This window comes from Mustelus asterias, chromosome 23, assembly GCF_964213995.1.
Source record: "Mustelus asterias chromosome 23, sMusAst1.hap1.1, whole genome shotgun sequence".
Classification (NCBI taxonomy): Eukaryota; Metazoa; Chordata; class Chondrichthyes; order Carcharhiniformes; family Triakidae; genus Mustelus; species Mustelus asterias.
In genome coordinates this window covers 66,160,557-66,175,431 of record NC_135823.1, presented here as the reverse complement: position 1 = coordinate 66,175,431, position 14,875 = coordinate 66,160,557, and the positions used below count along the sequence as shown (strand labels likewise).

The 14,875-nt window shown below is 46.5% G+C and overlaps 1 protein-coding gene across 1 annotated transcript; it reads left to right on the top strand.

Annotated features, from left to right (window-relative positions):
• Positions 1 to 520: 520 nt before the first annotated feature.
• On the top strand, positions 521 to 11,629 carry nhp2 (NHP2 ribonucleoprotein homolog (yeast)). Its single transcript, XM_078240840.1, has 4 exons — positions 521 to 820; positions 3,080 to 3,149; positions 8,791 to 8,896; positions 10,525 to 11,629. Exons 1-4 carry the CDS (start codon positions 667 to 669, stop codon positions 10,648 to 10,650), a joined length of 456 nt encoding a protein of 151 aa, XP_078096966.1. The 5' UTR covers positions 521 to 666; the 3' UTR covers positions 10,651 to 11,629.
• The last annotated feature ends 3,246 nt before the right edge of the window (positions 11,630 to 14,875 follow it).

Below are 14,875 nucleotides of genomic sequence, written 5' to 3'. Positions count from 1 at the left end.
TATGTGGATAGGGCCTGGGTGGGATTGTGGTTGGTGCAGACTTGATGGGCCGAATGGCCTCTTTCTGCACTGTAGGATTCTATGAAATGTTCAAAGAGAATGGGAAAAAAACACAATCCTTTTTATTTTCCCTTAGGATTTTTCCCTAGGATTTTTCTCCAGAATATCTTTTCCAGGATTTTCCCCCCCAGGGGTTGCACACATCAGGGTCCTGGAGATTGATCTTCAGTTCCTGGAGATTCCAGGCCTGTCCTGGAGGGTTGGCAACCAAGTGTCCCTGGTTATAATTTGACAAGAGGATGCTCACCTTACCCAGATCTGCAGCACTTCCCCCGTTGCCATGGCGCCCGCCTCCCCTTTGACTGACAGGGCCGATGGGGCGGGGCCTCCCAACCAGGTGACGTTTGTAGCCGGAAGTGCGCGCCTGTGCTCTGAGGTCCCGGACGCGCCGAGGACCCGGATGTGCCGAGTGCCCGGAGGACCCGGATGTGACGAGTGCCCGGATGTTCCCGGAGGACCCGGATGTGACGTGTGCCCCCGGAGGACCCGGATGTGACGAGTGCCCGGAGGTTTCCGGAGGACCCGGATGTGACGAGTGCCCGGATGTGCGGCCCTCCCCCGTTGCCATGTGCTGAGTGAGCCTGGTGCTGCCGCTTCAGCGAGAGGATGAAATCCCCCAAGCCCAAGGAGCCGGCCGGCAAGATCGAGTACGAGGAGACGGAGAAAACCTACGAGGAGCTGGTGGCGAACGTGAATGCGATTTCCCAGCCGCTGGCCGCCCGGAAGCTGAGCAAGAAGCTGTACAAATGCGTGAAGAGAGGTCAGGATGGGGGGTTTATAAATAGAGCGGCGGGGACTGGCTGAAACCTCCAGAAACACCAGGCCCAACCTGAGTTAAACTGTAAATCTGCTGTTTAACATAAAACAGCCAGAATCCCGTGTCCTTCTTTCATGGGATGTGGACATTGCTGACAAGGCCCAGCATCATCCCTAATTCCATAGAACCCCTACAGTGCAGAAGGAGGCCATTCAGCCCATCCAGCCTGCACTGACTCTCCGACAGAGCGTCTTAGCCAGCCCCCTCCACAGTCCCGCGTGCTACATATTTACCCTGCTAATCCACCCAATCTGCACATCTTTGGACACTCGGGCAATTTTTTTGATTTGATTTATTATTGTCACATGTAATAACAGTAAAAAGTATTGTTTCTTGCGTGCTAGACAGACAAAGCATACCATTCATAGAGAAGGAAAGGAGAGCGTGCAGGATGTAGTGATACAGTCATAGCTAAGGTGTAGAGAAAGGTCAACTTAATGCGAGGTAGGTCCATTCAAAAGTCTGACGGCAGCAGGGAAGAAGCTGTTCTTGAGTCAGTTGGTACGTGACCTCAGATTTTTGTATCTTTTCTCAATGGAAGAAGGTGGAAAAGAGAATGTCTGGGGTGCGTGGGGTCCTCAATTATGCGGCTGCTTTTCTGAGGCAGCAGGAAGTGGAGATGCAATCAATGGATGGGAGATTGGTTTGCGTGATGGACTAGGCTTCATTTAGAACCCTTGGCAGCCAATGCACCTGACCCCCACATCTTTGGACTGTGGGGGGGAAACCGGAGGAAACCCATGCCGACATGTTCAAGCTCCACACAGACAGTGGCCCCTTGAAATGAGTTTCTTGCTTGCCAATGACAGAAGGCAGTTGGGTCTGGAGTCACATATAGGCTGGACCAGGTTCGCTTGGCAGATTTCCTTCCCTAAAGGACAATCTTTCCCCCCACAGTTGAGGATGGTCGCCGTTACTATGGCTATCCCAGATCTTGAATTTAAGTTACAGCTACTGCTGTGGTGGGATTTGAAGCCCTGTCCCCCAGGTCATGACCTTGGGTCTCTGTATTACCAGTCCATTGACATTACCACTAAGCCATCATTAACTTTTTGGTTATTTTATAGAAAGATTTACTATTCAGGTTGAATTAACTTGTTATCCCAGCATACCTCAAATAACCTAGATGTTCACAGATACTACAGCTGATCCTTTTGTGATAGTGTTCAGCACAACCACACCACCAGTATTGGCACAAGACACCTACATGTTATAGAAATATAACTGGTGCCAAATGTGAGTATCCTAATGCCTGTCTGCGTCCCTGAATATAAATTACAGCAACAGTGAAGTTCCACATTTTTAAAATCTGTTCTGTGAACTGCATCCAGTTTTGTGCCTGTGGTGATGTTATGGTCAAAGCTCAGTGTGCTGGAGTGTGGTGACTTGGGGGTTTTCACACTAACTTCATTGCAGTGTTAATGTAAGCATACTTGTGACTAATAAATAAACTTTATAAACCTCCTACCCCCTTAACCTAAATCTATGCCTCCTGATTATTGACCCCTCTGCTAAGGGGGAAAGTTTCTTCCTGTCCGCCCTATCCATACCCTTCATAAATTTATACACCTCAACCAGGTCCCCCCTCAGCCTTCTCTGCTCCAACGAAAACAACCCCAGCCTGTCCACTCTCTCTTCATAGCTCCAGCCCAGGCAGCATTGTGGTAAATCTCCTCTGCACCTTCTCTACTGATGTGGAGATGCCAGCGTTGGACTGGGGTGAACACAGTAAGAAGTCTCACAACACCAGGTTAAAGTCCAACAGGTTTATTTGGTAGCAAATACCATAAGCTTTCGGAGCGCTGCTCCTTTGTCAGATGGAGTGGAAATTCTCTACTGCAAGCCCTTTCTTCCTATAATGCAGCAACCAGAACTGCACACAGTACTGTGGCCTAACCAGCATTTTATACAGCTCCATCATAGCCTCCCTGCCCTTATATTCAATGCCTGGGTTAATAAAGGCAAATATCCCATATGCTGTCTTAAACCACCTTATCTACCTGTGCTGCTGTCTTCAGAGATCTATGGACACGCACACTAAGGTGCCTCTGATCCTTGGTACTTCCTAAAGTCCGACCATTTATTGTATATTCCTTTGCCTTGTTAGTCCTAAAAAGTGAATGTTGGAGCGAATGCAATTGTTGTACATTGCTCGGAGACTTCAGAATATTTAACCACAACTTGCTCCATTTTTATCTGTAGCTGCAAAAGTGAAGCAGATACGTCGTGGAGTGAAGGAAGTTCAGAAATTCATCAACAAGGGGGAGAAGGGGTGAGTGACGTGTCTGTTTTCAAGTGAAGCACAAAGAGCAGTTTTTAATAATGATATTTAATTGTAATTCCCTGAGTTTATTTATAAAATAGTAAATGCAGTGTATTAGAACCATAGCATACTGTCCTCCAAAGTAGCAGGTTTGGATTAGTGTTAACAATCTTCCGTGGGTTCAGTTGCCCACTTGAGCCATGTTGTTTTGGGACTGCAGCTCACGACAGTCACTCACATGAGAAGGGAATGTGTAGGACTTCAGTTTGGTCAATGCTTGCATATCTTGCCTCAGACTTCGACTTGCCATTTGGCTGTGAAGCTGTGTAGGGTTGTACAAGGTAAAGGAAAACTAGTTACAATTGACCAGAAACTCAACTGGACTCGCCACATAAACACAGTGGCTCCAAGAGCAGGTCAGAGGCTAGGAATACTGCAGCAAGTAACTCACCTCCTGACTCCCCAAAGTCTATCCACCATCTACAAAGAACAGTACAGCACAGGAAACAGGCCCTTCGGCCCTCCAAGCCTGTGCCGCTCACTGGTCCAATTAGACCATTCGTTTGTATCCCTCCATTCCCAGACTGCTCATGTGACTATCCAGGTAAGTCTTAAACGATGCCAGCGTGTCTGCCTCCACCACCCGACTTGGCAGCGCATTCCAGGCCCCCACCACTCTCTGTGTAAAAAAAGTCCCTCTGATATCTGAGTTATACCTCATCCCTCTCACCTTGAGCCCATGACCCCTCGTGATCGTCCCCTCCGACCTGGGAAAAAGCTTCCCACTGTTCACCCTATCTATACCCTTCATAATTTTGTACACCTCTATTAGGTCTCCCCTCACTCTCCGTCTTTCCAGGGAGAACAAGCCCAGTTTACCCAATCTCTCCTCGAAGCTAAGACCCTCCATACCAGGCAACATCCTGGTAAACCTTCTCTGCACTCACTCTAACACCTCCACGTCCTTCTGGTAGTGCGGCGACCAGAACTGGACGCAGTACTCCAAATGTGGCCTAACCAGCATTCTATACAGCTGCAACATCAGACTCCAGCTTTTATACTCTATACCCCATCCTATAAAGGCTAGCATACCATATGCCGCCTTCACCACCTTCTCCACCTGTGCTGCCACCTTCAAGGATTTGTGGACTTGCACACCTAGGTCCCTCTGTGTTTCTATACTCTTGATGGCTCTGCCAGTTATTGTATAACTCCACCCTACATTAGTTCTTCCAAAATGCATCACTTCGCATTTATCTGGATTAAATTCCATCTGCCATTTCTCTGCCCAATTTTCCAGCCTATCTAAGTCCCTAAAGGACAAGGCACAGGAGTGTGATGGAATACTCCCCACTTGCCTGGATGGGTGCAGCTCCAACAACACTCAAGAAGCTCGACACCATCCAGAACAAAGCAGCCCACTTGATTGGCACCACATCTACAAACATTCAATCCCTCCACCACCGACGCTCAGTAGTTGCAGTGTGTACTATCTACAAGATTCATTACAGCGATTCACCAAAGATCCTTAGACAGCACTTTCCAAACCCACGACCACTTCCAACCAGAAGAACAAGGGCAGCAGATACATGGGAACACCACCACCTGCAATTCCATTCCAAGCCACTCGCCATCCTGACTTGGAAATATATCGCCGTTCCTTCGCAGTCGCTGGGTCAAAATCCTGGAATTCCCTCCCTAATGGCATTGTGGGTCAACCCACAGAACATGGACTGCAGCGATTCAAGAAGGCAGCTCACCACCACCTTCTCAAGGGCAACTAGGGATGGGCAAAAATAGTTGGCCAGCCAGTGACACACATGTCCCACAAATGAATAAAAAAAGCTTGGTCCACAGATTGAAAAGTTTAGTTTCATCATACCAGTTATGAGGATGATAAAGCTATAATGGCTGGATAGAACTGAGTAGCTTGCTGGGTCATTTCAGAGAACCGTTAAGAGTCAACCACCTTGTCCCGGGTCTAAAGTCACATCATAGAACCCTACATTACAGAAGGAGGCCATTCGGCCCATCGAGCCTGCACCGACAACAATCCCACCCAGGCTCCATCCCCATTACCCCATGCATTCACCCTATCTAGTCCCCCTGACACGAAGGGGCAATTTAGCATAGCCAATCCACCTAACCTGCACATCTTTGGACTGTGGGAGGAAACCGGAGCACCGGGTGGAAACCCACACAGACACGGGGAGAACATTCAGGAAAGATCAGGTAAGGATGGCAGTTTTCCTTCCCTAAAGGACATGAGTGGAGCTGATGGGTATTTATAACTGTTCAGTAGTTACATGGGCACCATTACTGATGCTAGCCTTTGTTATTCTGGAGTTATTAATTCAATAAAATATCCAACTGCTGCCATGGTGGGATTTGAACCCCAGCCTCTGGATTGCTCATCTAATTCCATTATCAACATGCGACTGCTCCTGGCATACTTGCTGTAGTACTGAGGACTTGTGATCCAGAACTAGCCACAGCCCGAGCCAAGCTGTTCCAGGACAGCTACAACACTGACATCTATCGGACAATGTGGAAACATGCCCCGGTTTTTTTCTTTCTGCAAATGTAGGACAGATCTAAACCATCCCAACCACCACCCCATCAGTCGTCGGCCAGACTCGGCTCCAGACCACATTACAGCCTTGTCCAAACACAGACATAAAGCTAAATTCCAGGGACAATGCCCCTGATATGATTTGAACGAGTGTTAGACCGTCGTGAGACAGGTTAGTTTTACCCTACTGAGGATTACAGGAAGTGTTGTTGCAGTAGTAATACTGCTCAGTACGAGAGGAACCGCAGGTTCGGACATTTGGTGTATGTGTTTGGCTGAGGAGCCAATGGTGCGAAGCTACCATCCGTGGGATTATGACTGAACGCCTCTAAGTCAGAATCCTGCCTAAACGTTGAAGAACTCTCGTCCATGGGCATCAGGGAAAAAGCACCGTTTGGGGGCTGTTGTGGTGGTTGGAGGCCAATCATCTCAATCCCAGGATATCACTGCTGGAGTTGCTTGCGGTGATGTCTGACGCCCGATCTTCAGCTGCTTCATCAATGTCCTTCCCTCTATCATACGGTCAGAATTGGGCTTGTTTGCTGATGACTACACAATGTTCAGCATCATTCACAACTCCTCATACTGAGCAGTTCATGTCCACTTGCAGGAAAACTTGGACAACATTCAGTCTTGGGCTGATATATGATAAGCAACAATCACGCCACGCAATAACCATCACCAACCAATCTAACCATCTTCTGTTGATATTCAACACCATTACCATCACCAAATCTTCTACCATCAACATCGTAGGGTTACATTTGACCAGAAACTTAACTGAACCAATCATAAAAGCTGCAGCTAATGTTCAGGTCAAAGGCTGGGAATTCTGTGGTGAGTAACTCGCTTCCTGATTCCCCAAAGCCTGTCCATCTTCAGGGTTTGTCAGGAATAAGATGAAATATTTTTCACTTGGTTGGGTGAGTGCAGGTCCATTAGCACTCAAGAAGCTTGACACCATCCAAGACAAAGTAACCTGCTTTATTGGTACCCCTTTCCCATGCACAGTGGCAAATGAGTGCCTTTGCTGCACAGTAGTAATTTGCCAAGGTTTCTTCAACAGCACCTTCCAACCTGCGATTTCTGCCACCTTCAGAGACGAGGGTAGCAGATGCATGGGGAAAACAACACATAAAAGCTCCCCGGCAAGCCACACACCACTGTACCTTGGAATTATATTACTGTTCTTTCATTATTGCTGGGTGAGAAACCTAGAGTTCCCTTCCTAACAGCATTTTGAGTGTACCTACATCATACCTACTGCAGCAGTTCAGGAAGGCAGCTCACTGCCACACACGAGGTAATTAGGGATTTTCAGCAAAGTCTGGCCTTGCCAGCAACATTCAGATCTATGAAAGAATAATAAAAATGATTTGTGTTTGAAGAACACGGAACTCAAGGCTCTTGGCCACAAAAATCCTGCTAGTCAAAAGTCCATAGAGTCACTACAGTGCAGAAGGAGGCCATTTTGCCCATCGAGCCTGCAGCAACAACAATCCCAAATAGGCCATACCCCATGTATTTACCCTGCTAATCCCCTTGACACCAAGTAAGTAGTCTCACAACACCAGGTTAAAATCCAGCGGGTTTATTTGGTAGTACGAGCTTTCGGAGCGTTGCCCTTTCATCAGGTGAGGGGCAGTGCTCCGAAAGCTCGTGCTACCAAATAAACCTGTTGAACTTTAACCTGGTTTGTGAGACTACTTACTGTGCCTACCTCAGTCCAACGCCGGCAACTCCGCATCTTGACACAGAGGGTCAATTTAGCATGGCCAATCAACCTAACCTGCACATCTTTAGACTGTGGGAGGAAACGGGAGGAAACCGGAGCACCCGGAGGAAACCCATGCAGACACGGGGAGAACGTGCAAACTCCACACAGCCACCTGAGGCTGGAAGTGAACCCGGGTCCCTGGCATTGAGAGGCAGCAGTGCTAACCACCATGCCACCCTCCCATTTTTCATATTTGACCTACCTGTTATCATTGTATTTTACTGTCCCCCTTCCCATTTCTTCCATCCCCAGCATCTTGCTTTGTGGCACCTGGATTATTGATTAAACAAGAATTTTTAAATGAAGCAGAACTCTCTTCCATGTGGTCCTTTTATGATACATATGATGTACACTTTCTACTGTTACCTCTGAATCAATTTTATGGAGCAAATGACTCAGAAAATGCACTGATAACTTGTAGCACTGCTGCCTCACAGCGCCAGAGATCTGGGTTCAATTCCCGGCTTGGGTCACTGTCTGTGCAGAGTCTGCATGTTCTCCCTGTCTGGGTTTCCTCCCACAGTCCGAAAGATGTGCTGGTTAGGTGACAGTTTGGAATACGATGCCTGGGAGGGTGCTGAAGGCGGGTTGCTTCACATCTTTTAAATGATACCTGGATGAGCACTTGGCACAGCATAGCATTCAGGGCCATGGGCCAGGTGCTGGTAAATGGGATTAGGTAGCTTTCTCGTGCCAGTGCAGACTCAATGGACTAAAGGGTCTCTTCTGTAGAGTTCTCAGGTTTCACTTTCCCCTTTACTGGTTGCTCTGTCTGTGCTGCTCCCACCATGTTGCTGCTACTGCTTCCACTTCCGGCTATGCAGGATATACTGAGCCTGGCATTCGCCCTGCCCTTCAATTCTCCCCACCTCAGATTATTTTGCCCCGAACCACAGTGGGTGGCACTGCCGCCTCATAGCGCCAGGGACCTGGGTTCAATTCCTGGTTTGGGTCATTGTTTGTGCCAACTTTGCACGTTCTCCCCATGCCAGCATGGGTTTCCTCTGGGTTCTCCGGTTTCCTTCTATAATCTGAAAGACGTGCTGGTTAGATGCATTGGCCCTGCGAAATTCTCCCTCAGTGTTACCCGAACGGGCACTGAAGTGTGGCGACTAGAGAATTTTCGCAGTAACTTCATTGCAATGTTAATGTAAGCCTACTTGTGACACTAATAAATAAAGTTTAAACTTAGTTTGTGTAATGATGCAGGCCTCATGTATAGAATGGAGTGTTAGGGGAACTTGTTCTTTATTCTCTTCCTCGTTTGGTATTGTGCTGATGTTGTATTTCTCTGGTTGCAGGATTGTCATACTGGCTGGTGATACTGTGCCGATTGATGTTTACAGCCACCTACCAGTCTTGTGTGAGGATAACAGTCTTCCGTATGCTTACATCCCGTCCAAAATGGTAAGGTTTTAATTGGTTTGTTTTATATTACAAAGAAAAGTTCTGATGCTTGTTTCTAAAGAATACCAAAGTGAAAAATTCCCCGACAACTTTGATTAGTAGGATCATAAAGCGAAGTTCCAGAGCAGACAGATTAGAAGCCTAGAAACATAGAAAAACTACAGCGCAAACAGGCCCTTCGGCCCACAAGTTGTGCCGAACACATCCCTACCTTCTAGACCTACCTATAACTCTCCATCCTATTAAGCTCCATGTACTCATCCAGGAGTCTCTTAAAAGACCCTATTGAGTTTGCCTCCATCACTACTGACGGCAGCCGATTCCACTCGCCCACCACCCTCTGTGTGAAAAACTTACCCCTAACATCTCCCCTGTACCTACCCCCCAGCACCTTAAACCTGTGTCCTCTCGTAGCAGACATTTCCACCCTGGGAAAAAGCCTCTGAAGAGTCCACCCGACCTATGCCTCTCAGCATCTTATACACCTCTATTAGGTCTCCTCTCATCCTTCGTCTCTCCAAGGAGAAAAGACCGAGCTCCCTCAGCCTATCCTCATAAGGCATGCCGCTCAATCGAGGCAACATCCTTGTAAATCTCTTCTGCACCCTTTCAATCTTTTCCACATCCTTCCTATAGTGAGGCGACCAGAACTGAGCACAGTACTCCCAAGTGGGGTCTGACAAGGGTCTTATATAGCTGCATCATTATCCCCGGACTCCTAAGCTCAATCCCTCGATTGATATATGAAGGAAAAATGCAAACAATAAAATAGATGAGATGATGAAGCTCAGCGTTGGGAGAAATTGCTGTGACATTTTTCTCACCTTGAGTAAACAAGATGGAAGAATCATACAATCCCTACGGTGCAGAAGGAGGCCATTTGGCCTATCAAGTCTGTACCAACCACAATCCCACCTCGGCCCTATTCCCGTAGCCTCACTTATTTACCCTCCCAGTCCCATAACACAGGGCAATTTATCATGGCCAATCAACCTAACCGGCACATCTTTGGACCGTGGGAGGAAACCGGAGCATCCGGAGGAAACCCACGCAGACACGGGGGAAACATGCAAACTCCACACAGACAGTGACCCGAGGCTAGAATTGAACCCGGGTCCCTGGCACTGTGAGGCATCATTACTAACCACTGCGCCACCGTGCTGCCCATAAGAAGTTAAATTAAAAGTTTATTCGTCACAAGTAAGGCTTACATTAACACTGCAAGGAAGTTACTGTGAAATTCCCCTAGTCGCCACAGTCTGGCGCCTGTTCGGGTCAATGCACTGAACCAGCACGTCTTTCAGACTGGGAGGGAACTGGAGCACCCGGAGGAAACCCACGCAGACACGGGAAGAACGTGCAGACTCCACACAGACAATGACCCGAGGCTGGAATTGAACCCAGGTCCCTGGTGCTGTGAAGCAGCAGTGCTAACCATTGTGCCGTTCAATATATATTGAAGGAAGCATTGAATTGACAAAATACTTTTGGAAATCACATTTTTCTGGTGTCAACACAACTGGGTATTATTATCACATTGGGTTGTCTCCGATTTACAGTTATGTTTGCACAGTTGTGACTGGATTATAAAAGGTTTGGATGGTAACACTTGTTTTTATTTTGTGAAGGATCTGGGAGCTGCTGCGGGATCCAAACGGCCAACGTGTGTGATAATGATCAAACCTCATGAAGAGTATCAGGAGGCCTACACCGAGTGCTTAGATGAGGTGCGGGCACTGAATCTCCCTGTATGAAGACAGACTCTTCATCATCTGCAGTGGACATTGAATGTGTCGTCACAATACGGTGCACTGGATGAATGATATCTGAAATGGATAGTTTATTTCTGCCAGTTGCAGCGTTAGTTATTTTCAACACTTATTAGGTTTTTTTTATATTTGAAAAATGTACAGATATCAGGTTTGTCCTGATTTTTGGATTCTTCTACTGTAAGTTGGAAACTGCAGCAAAAAAGATGCCTGTTTTCTTTGAGTTTCTAGGGTTGCTCACTTGGCTTAAGACCATGTCAATTAAACTAAAACTCCTGGGGCTGATCTTTTGAGTTTGGTGAACATTGTGTGGGTGAAGAACAATGGTGTTGCTTAGCAAGAGTCACATTTCAGTGACTGGGTTCTTGCCCTAGTGCTTTTGGCGAGCTACTAGTGCTTCAACAAGACTGATCTGCAGCTCAGAGATCTTTGTGGTGGGGGAGATCTAGGGAGAAGGGCGGACAGTCCTGAGGTGTGGGAAACTCTTGAGCTACCAGTAGCAAGTGGAAAGTTTACTCCTGTCCCATCACCCTTGGAAGGAGTGGCATGTTTTTTTGGGCTGCTGTTTTTATTTAGGGATAGAGTCAGACTGACCCACATTCAGTGTCATTGGAGTTCAAAAAATAGCTTGGGACCCCCAGCTCTCATTGTTGGCACATCACAAAAAATCTTTTAGGTGTTTTTGTGAGATAACCATTTAAGATGAATGTGTTCACTTTAAAACTAGGGCAGGTGTTTGGAAATGTGTCATGGTCTTGTGGCAAGGAGCATAAATATTTCCAGTTCATTTATTCCACCTGTCAGGTTATATAAATCCGTTTGGAAATTTCCCTGTCCAGGTTAGATCAAGAGCCTCACTTATTTCCCGTATCACTGCTACCGTTGCATATTTTTTTATCTTCTGTGCAAAATTTGCCAAAGTCTTCAATGAAATAAAGTGATTAAATATTTGTTCTTTTTCAAACACTGAGCAAATGGCCCATCTTATTTGGAGTTTTATAAAGTGTAACTTTTATTCAGAATATTTCTGTGCTTGGGGGATATGAGTGGAGTGTGAGACAGCAACAACTTGTATTCATGCAGCACGTATCACACAAAACACTGTTTTCATGGGTGTAATTTATTTAAAGAAAGGACGCAGCCAGAGGATGTATTAGGAAGAAATCATAGAATCCCTACAGTGCAGAAGGAGGCCATTCAGCCCATCGAGTTTGCACCACTCTCTGATAGAGTATTTTACCCCCAGGCCCTTAGGTTCTTGATTAATAAGGGGATCAGGGGTTATGGGGAAAAGGCAGGAGAATGGGGATGAGAAAAATATCAGCCATGATTGAATGGCGGAGCAGACTCGATGGGCCGAGTGGCCTAATTCTGCTATGTCTTATGGTCCTATCCCCGTAATCCCACATAGTTCCCATGGATAATCCATCTAACCTACACATCTTGAAACACGAAGGGATAATTTAGCATAGCCAATCTATCTAACCTGCACCTCATTTAACTGGGAGGAAACCCATGCAAACACAGGGAGAATGTGCAAATTTCATGCAGCCACCCAAGGCCAAAATTGAACCCGAGTCCCTGGCGCTATGAGGCAGCAGTGCTAACCACTGTGCCACCCTGTCAGTACTGTAAAGATTTAAAGCTTGGTCACAAGTGTAGAAATTACAGGGTTTTACAGAGACGGGCCCGTGATGATGGGGTGAAAGGATACACCATAGACTAATGTGGATGACTTCTAATATCCTGTAACAGGTTTGTATCAACCATGCATGTTAAGGAATTTCATGTTCGATGCATTTGAAATGGTGAGTCAGATAGCAAGATGTCATTTGCATAGATCATGACAGAGGTACAGATTGAACAGCAACCTTTAATTTTTTGCGATTAATCACATCTAGCCTGGTGATTTGTACATCAGTTGTGACAACCATTAATCCATTGATTATTTTGACAATGAAATTCTGGTCCAGTGGCTTTGATCTTAGACTAGTGTCTGTGTTTGAAGAAAGATTCAGCTCATCTAGGATTGCTCGTCGTATGAGAAACGGTTGAGGACTCTGGGTCTGTACTCGGAGTTTAGAAGGATGAGGGGAGATCTGATTAAAACTTGGATAGAGTGGACGTGGAGAGGATGTTTCCACTAGTAGGAAAAACTAGAACCAGAGGGCACAACCTCAGGCTAAAGGATAGATTCTTTAAAACAGAGATGAGGAATTTCTTCAGCCAGAGTGGTGAATCTGTGGAACTCTTTGCTGCAGAAGGCTGTGGAGGCCAGGTCATTGAGTGTCTTTAAGATAGAGATAGATAGGTTCTTGATAAGGGGATCAGGGGTTAGGGGGAAAAGGCATGAGAAAAATATCAGCCATGATTGAATGCTGGAGCAGACTCGATGGGCCGAGTGGCCTAACTCTGCTATGTCTTATGGATGTCAGACGAACTATCTGATAATACAGGCAATAGAGAACTCAAAAGGAGATGAAGTAGAACTGGATGTAGAACCTAACATTTCTTTGGATGTTGTTGCCAGGGACAGCATGTAGATAATGCATTTTGGAAGGTCTAATACAGATAGGAAATATTCAGTAAATGGCAGAACCCTTAAGGGTATTGATAGGCAAAGGGATCTGGGTGTACAGGTACACAGGTCACTGAAAGTAGCAACGCAGGTGGAGAAGGTAGTCAAGAAGGCATATGGCATGCTTGCTTTCATCGGCTGGAGTATTGAGTTTAAAAATTGGCAAGTTATGTTGCAGCTTTATAGAACCTTAGTTAGGCCGCACTTGGAATATAGTGTTCAATTCAGGTCGCCACACTACCAGAAGGATGTGGAGGCTTTGGAGAGGGTACAGAAAGGATTTACCAGGATGTTGCCTGGTATGGAGGGCATTAGCTATAAGGAGAGGTTGTAGAAACTTGGTTTGTTCTCACTGGAGCGACAGAGGTTGAGGGGAGACCTGATAGAAGTCTACAAGATTATGAGAGGCATGGACATAATGGATAGCCAGAAGCTTTTTCCCAGGGTGGAAGAGTCAATTACTAGGGGGCGTAGGTTTAAGGGGCAAGGTTTAAAGGAGATGTACGAGGCAGATTTTTTATACAGAGAGTAGTGGGTGCCTGGAACTCATTGCCGGGGGAGGTAGTGTAAGTGGATACGGTAGTGACTTTTAAGGGGCGTCTTGACAAGTACATGAATAGGATGGGAATAGAAAGATATGGTCCTCGGAAGGGTAGGGGGTTTTAGTTAAGTCGGACAGCAGGGTCGGTGTAGGCTTGGAGGGCCGAAGGGCCTGTTCCTGTGTTGCAATTTTCTTTGTTCTTTGAATAGGACAGAGCTGAAGAGTGATTCTTTGGAAGTTTAAAGCGGGGGGGGGGGGGAGAGAACAGAATTCTCTGTCTATAACCTGAGGGTGGAAGAACTCCAGGGCATTGTCAGTCAGCTGGATGATGGAGTTGAGGCATTGGAAGAGGATGATGTGTCCAATCATGTCAAGCTATAGATAGGTTGAGAAGAGATAATGAACCTCTGTCACAGAGAATGTCATTTGAGACTTTGATTAGATCTACTCTGCAGCAGAAACTTGACTGGAGAGATTCAAACATGAAGATTTTAGTGCGGATTCAGAAAGGCATATTCAAAAATGCTGGAGAGTTTGAAGATGGGATGATAGTTAACCCTCACCAAAGGAAATAAGACCAAAACCTTTGAGGTCAAGACTGGAGTCAAGCAGGAATGTGTCATCACCTCCACTCCATCTTCATCGTCACCATCCTTCATCTTGTCAAGAACAAGTTTCCCAGTGGAGTGGACATCGTCTGCAGGACGGATGGAAAACTTTTCAACCTCAACCGGTTGAAATCCGAGAAACAAACATTGCTGGTGGAACTTCAGTATGCTGATGACATCATCATCTCTGCTTTCTCAGAAGAGAATCTCCAAGCCATGCTTGACACCTTCGCGGAAGCATACTGAAGAATTGGTCTCAACCTCAAGAAGAGCCAAGTCCTTTACCAACCCATCCCAGGACAACATCCAGTCTCCCTCCATCAAGAGCAATGGAGAAACCTTCCCAAACGTGGAACATTTGCCCTACCTGGGGAGCCATCTCTCTAAGGCTGACATTGATGCAGAGATCCAACATCGTATCCAATCCGCGAGCACCGCCTTTGGATGCCTAAGGATGAGTGCCTTCAATGGCCGCAACATTCG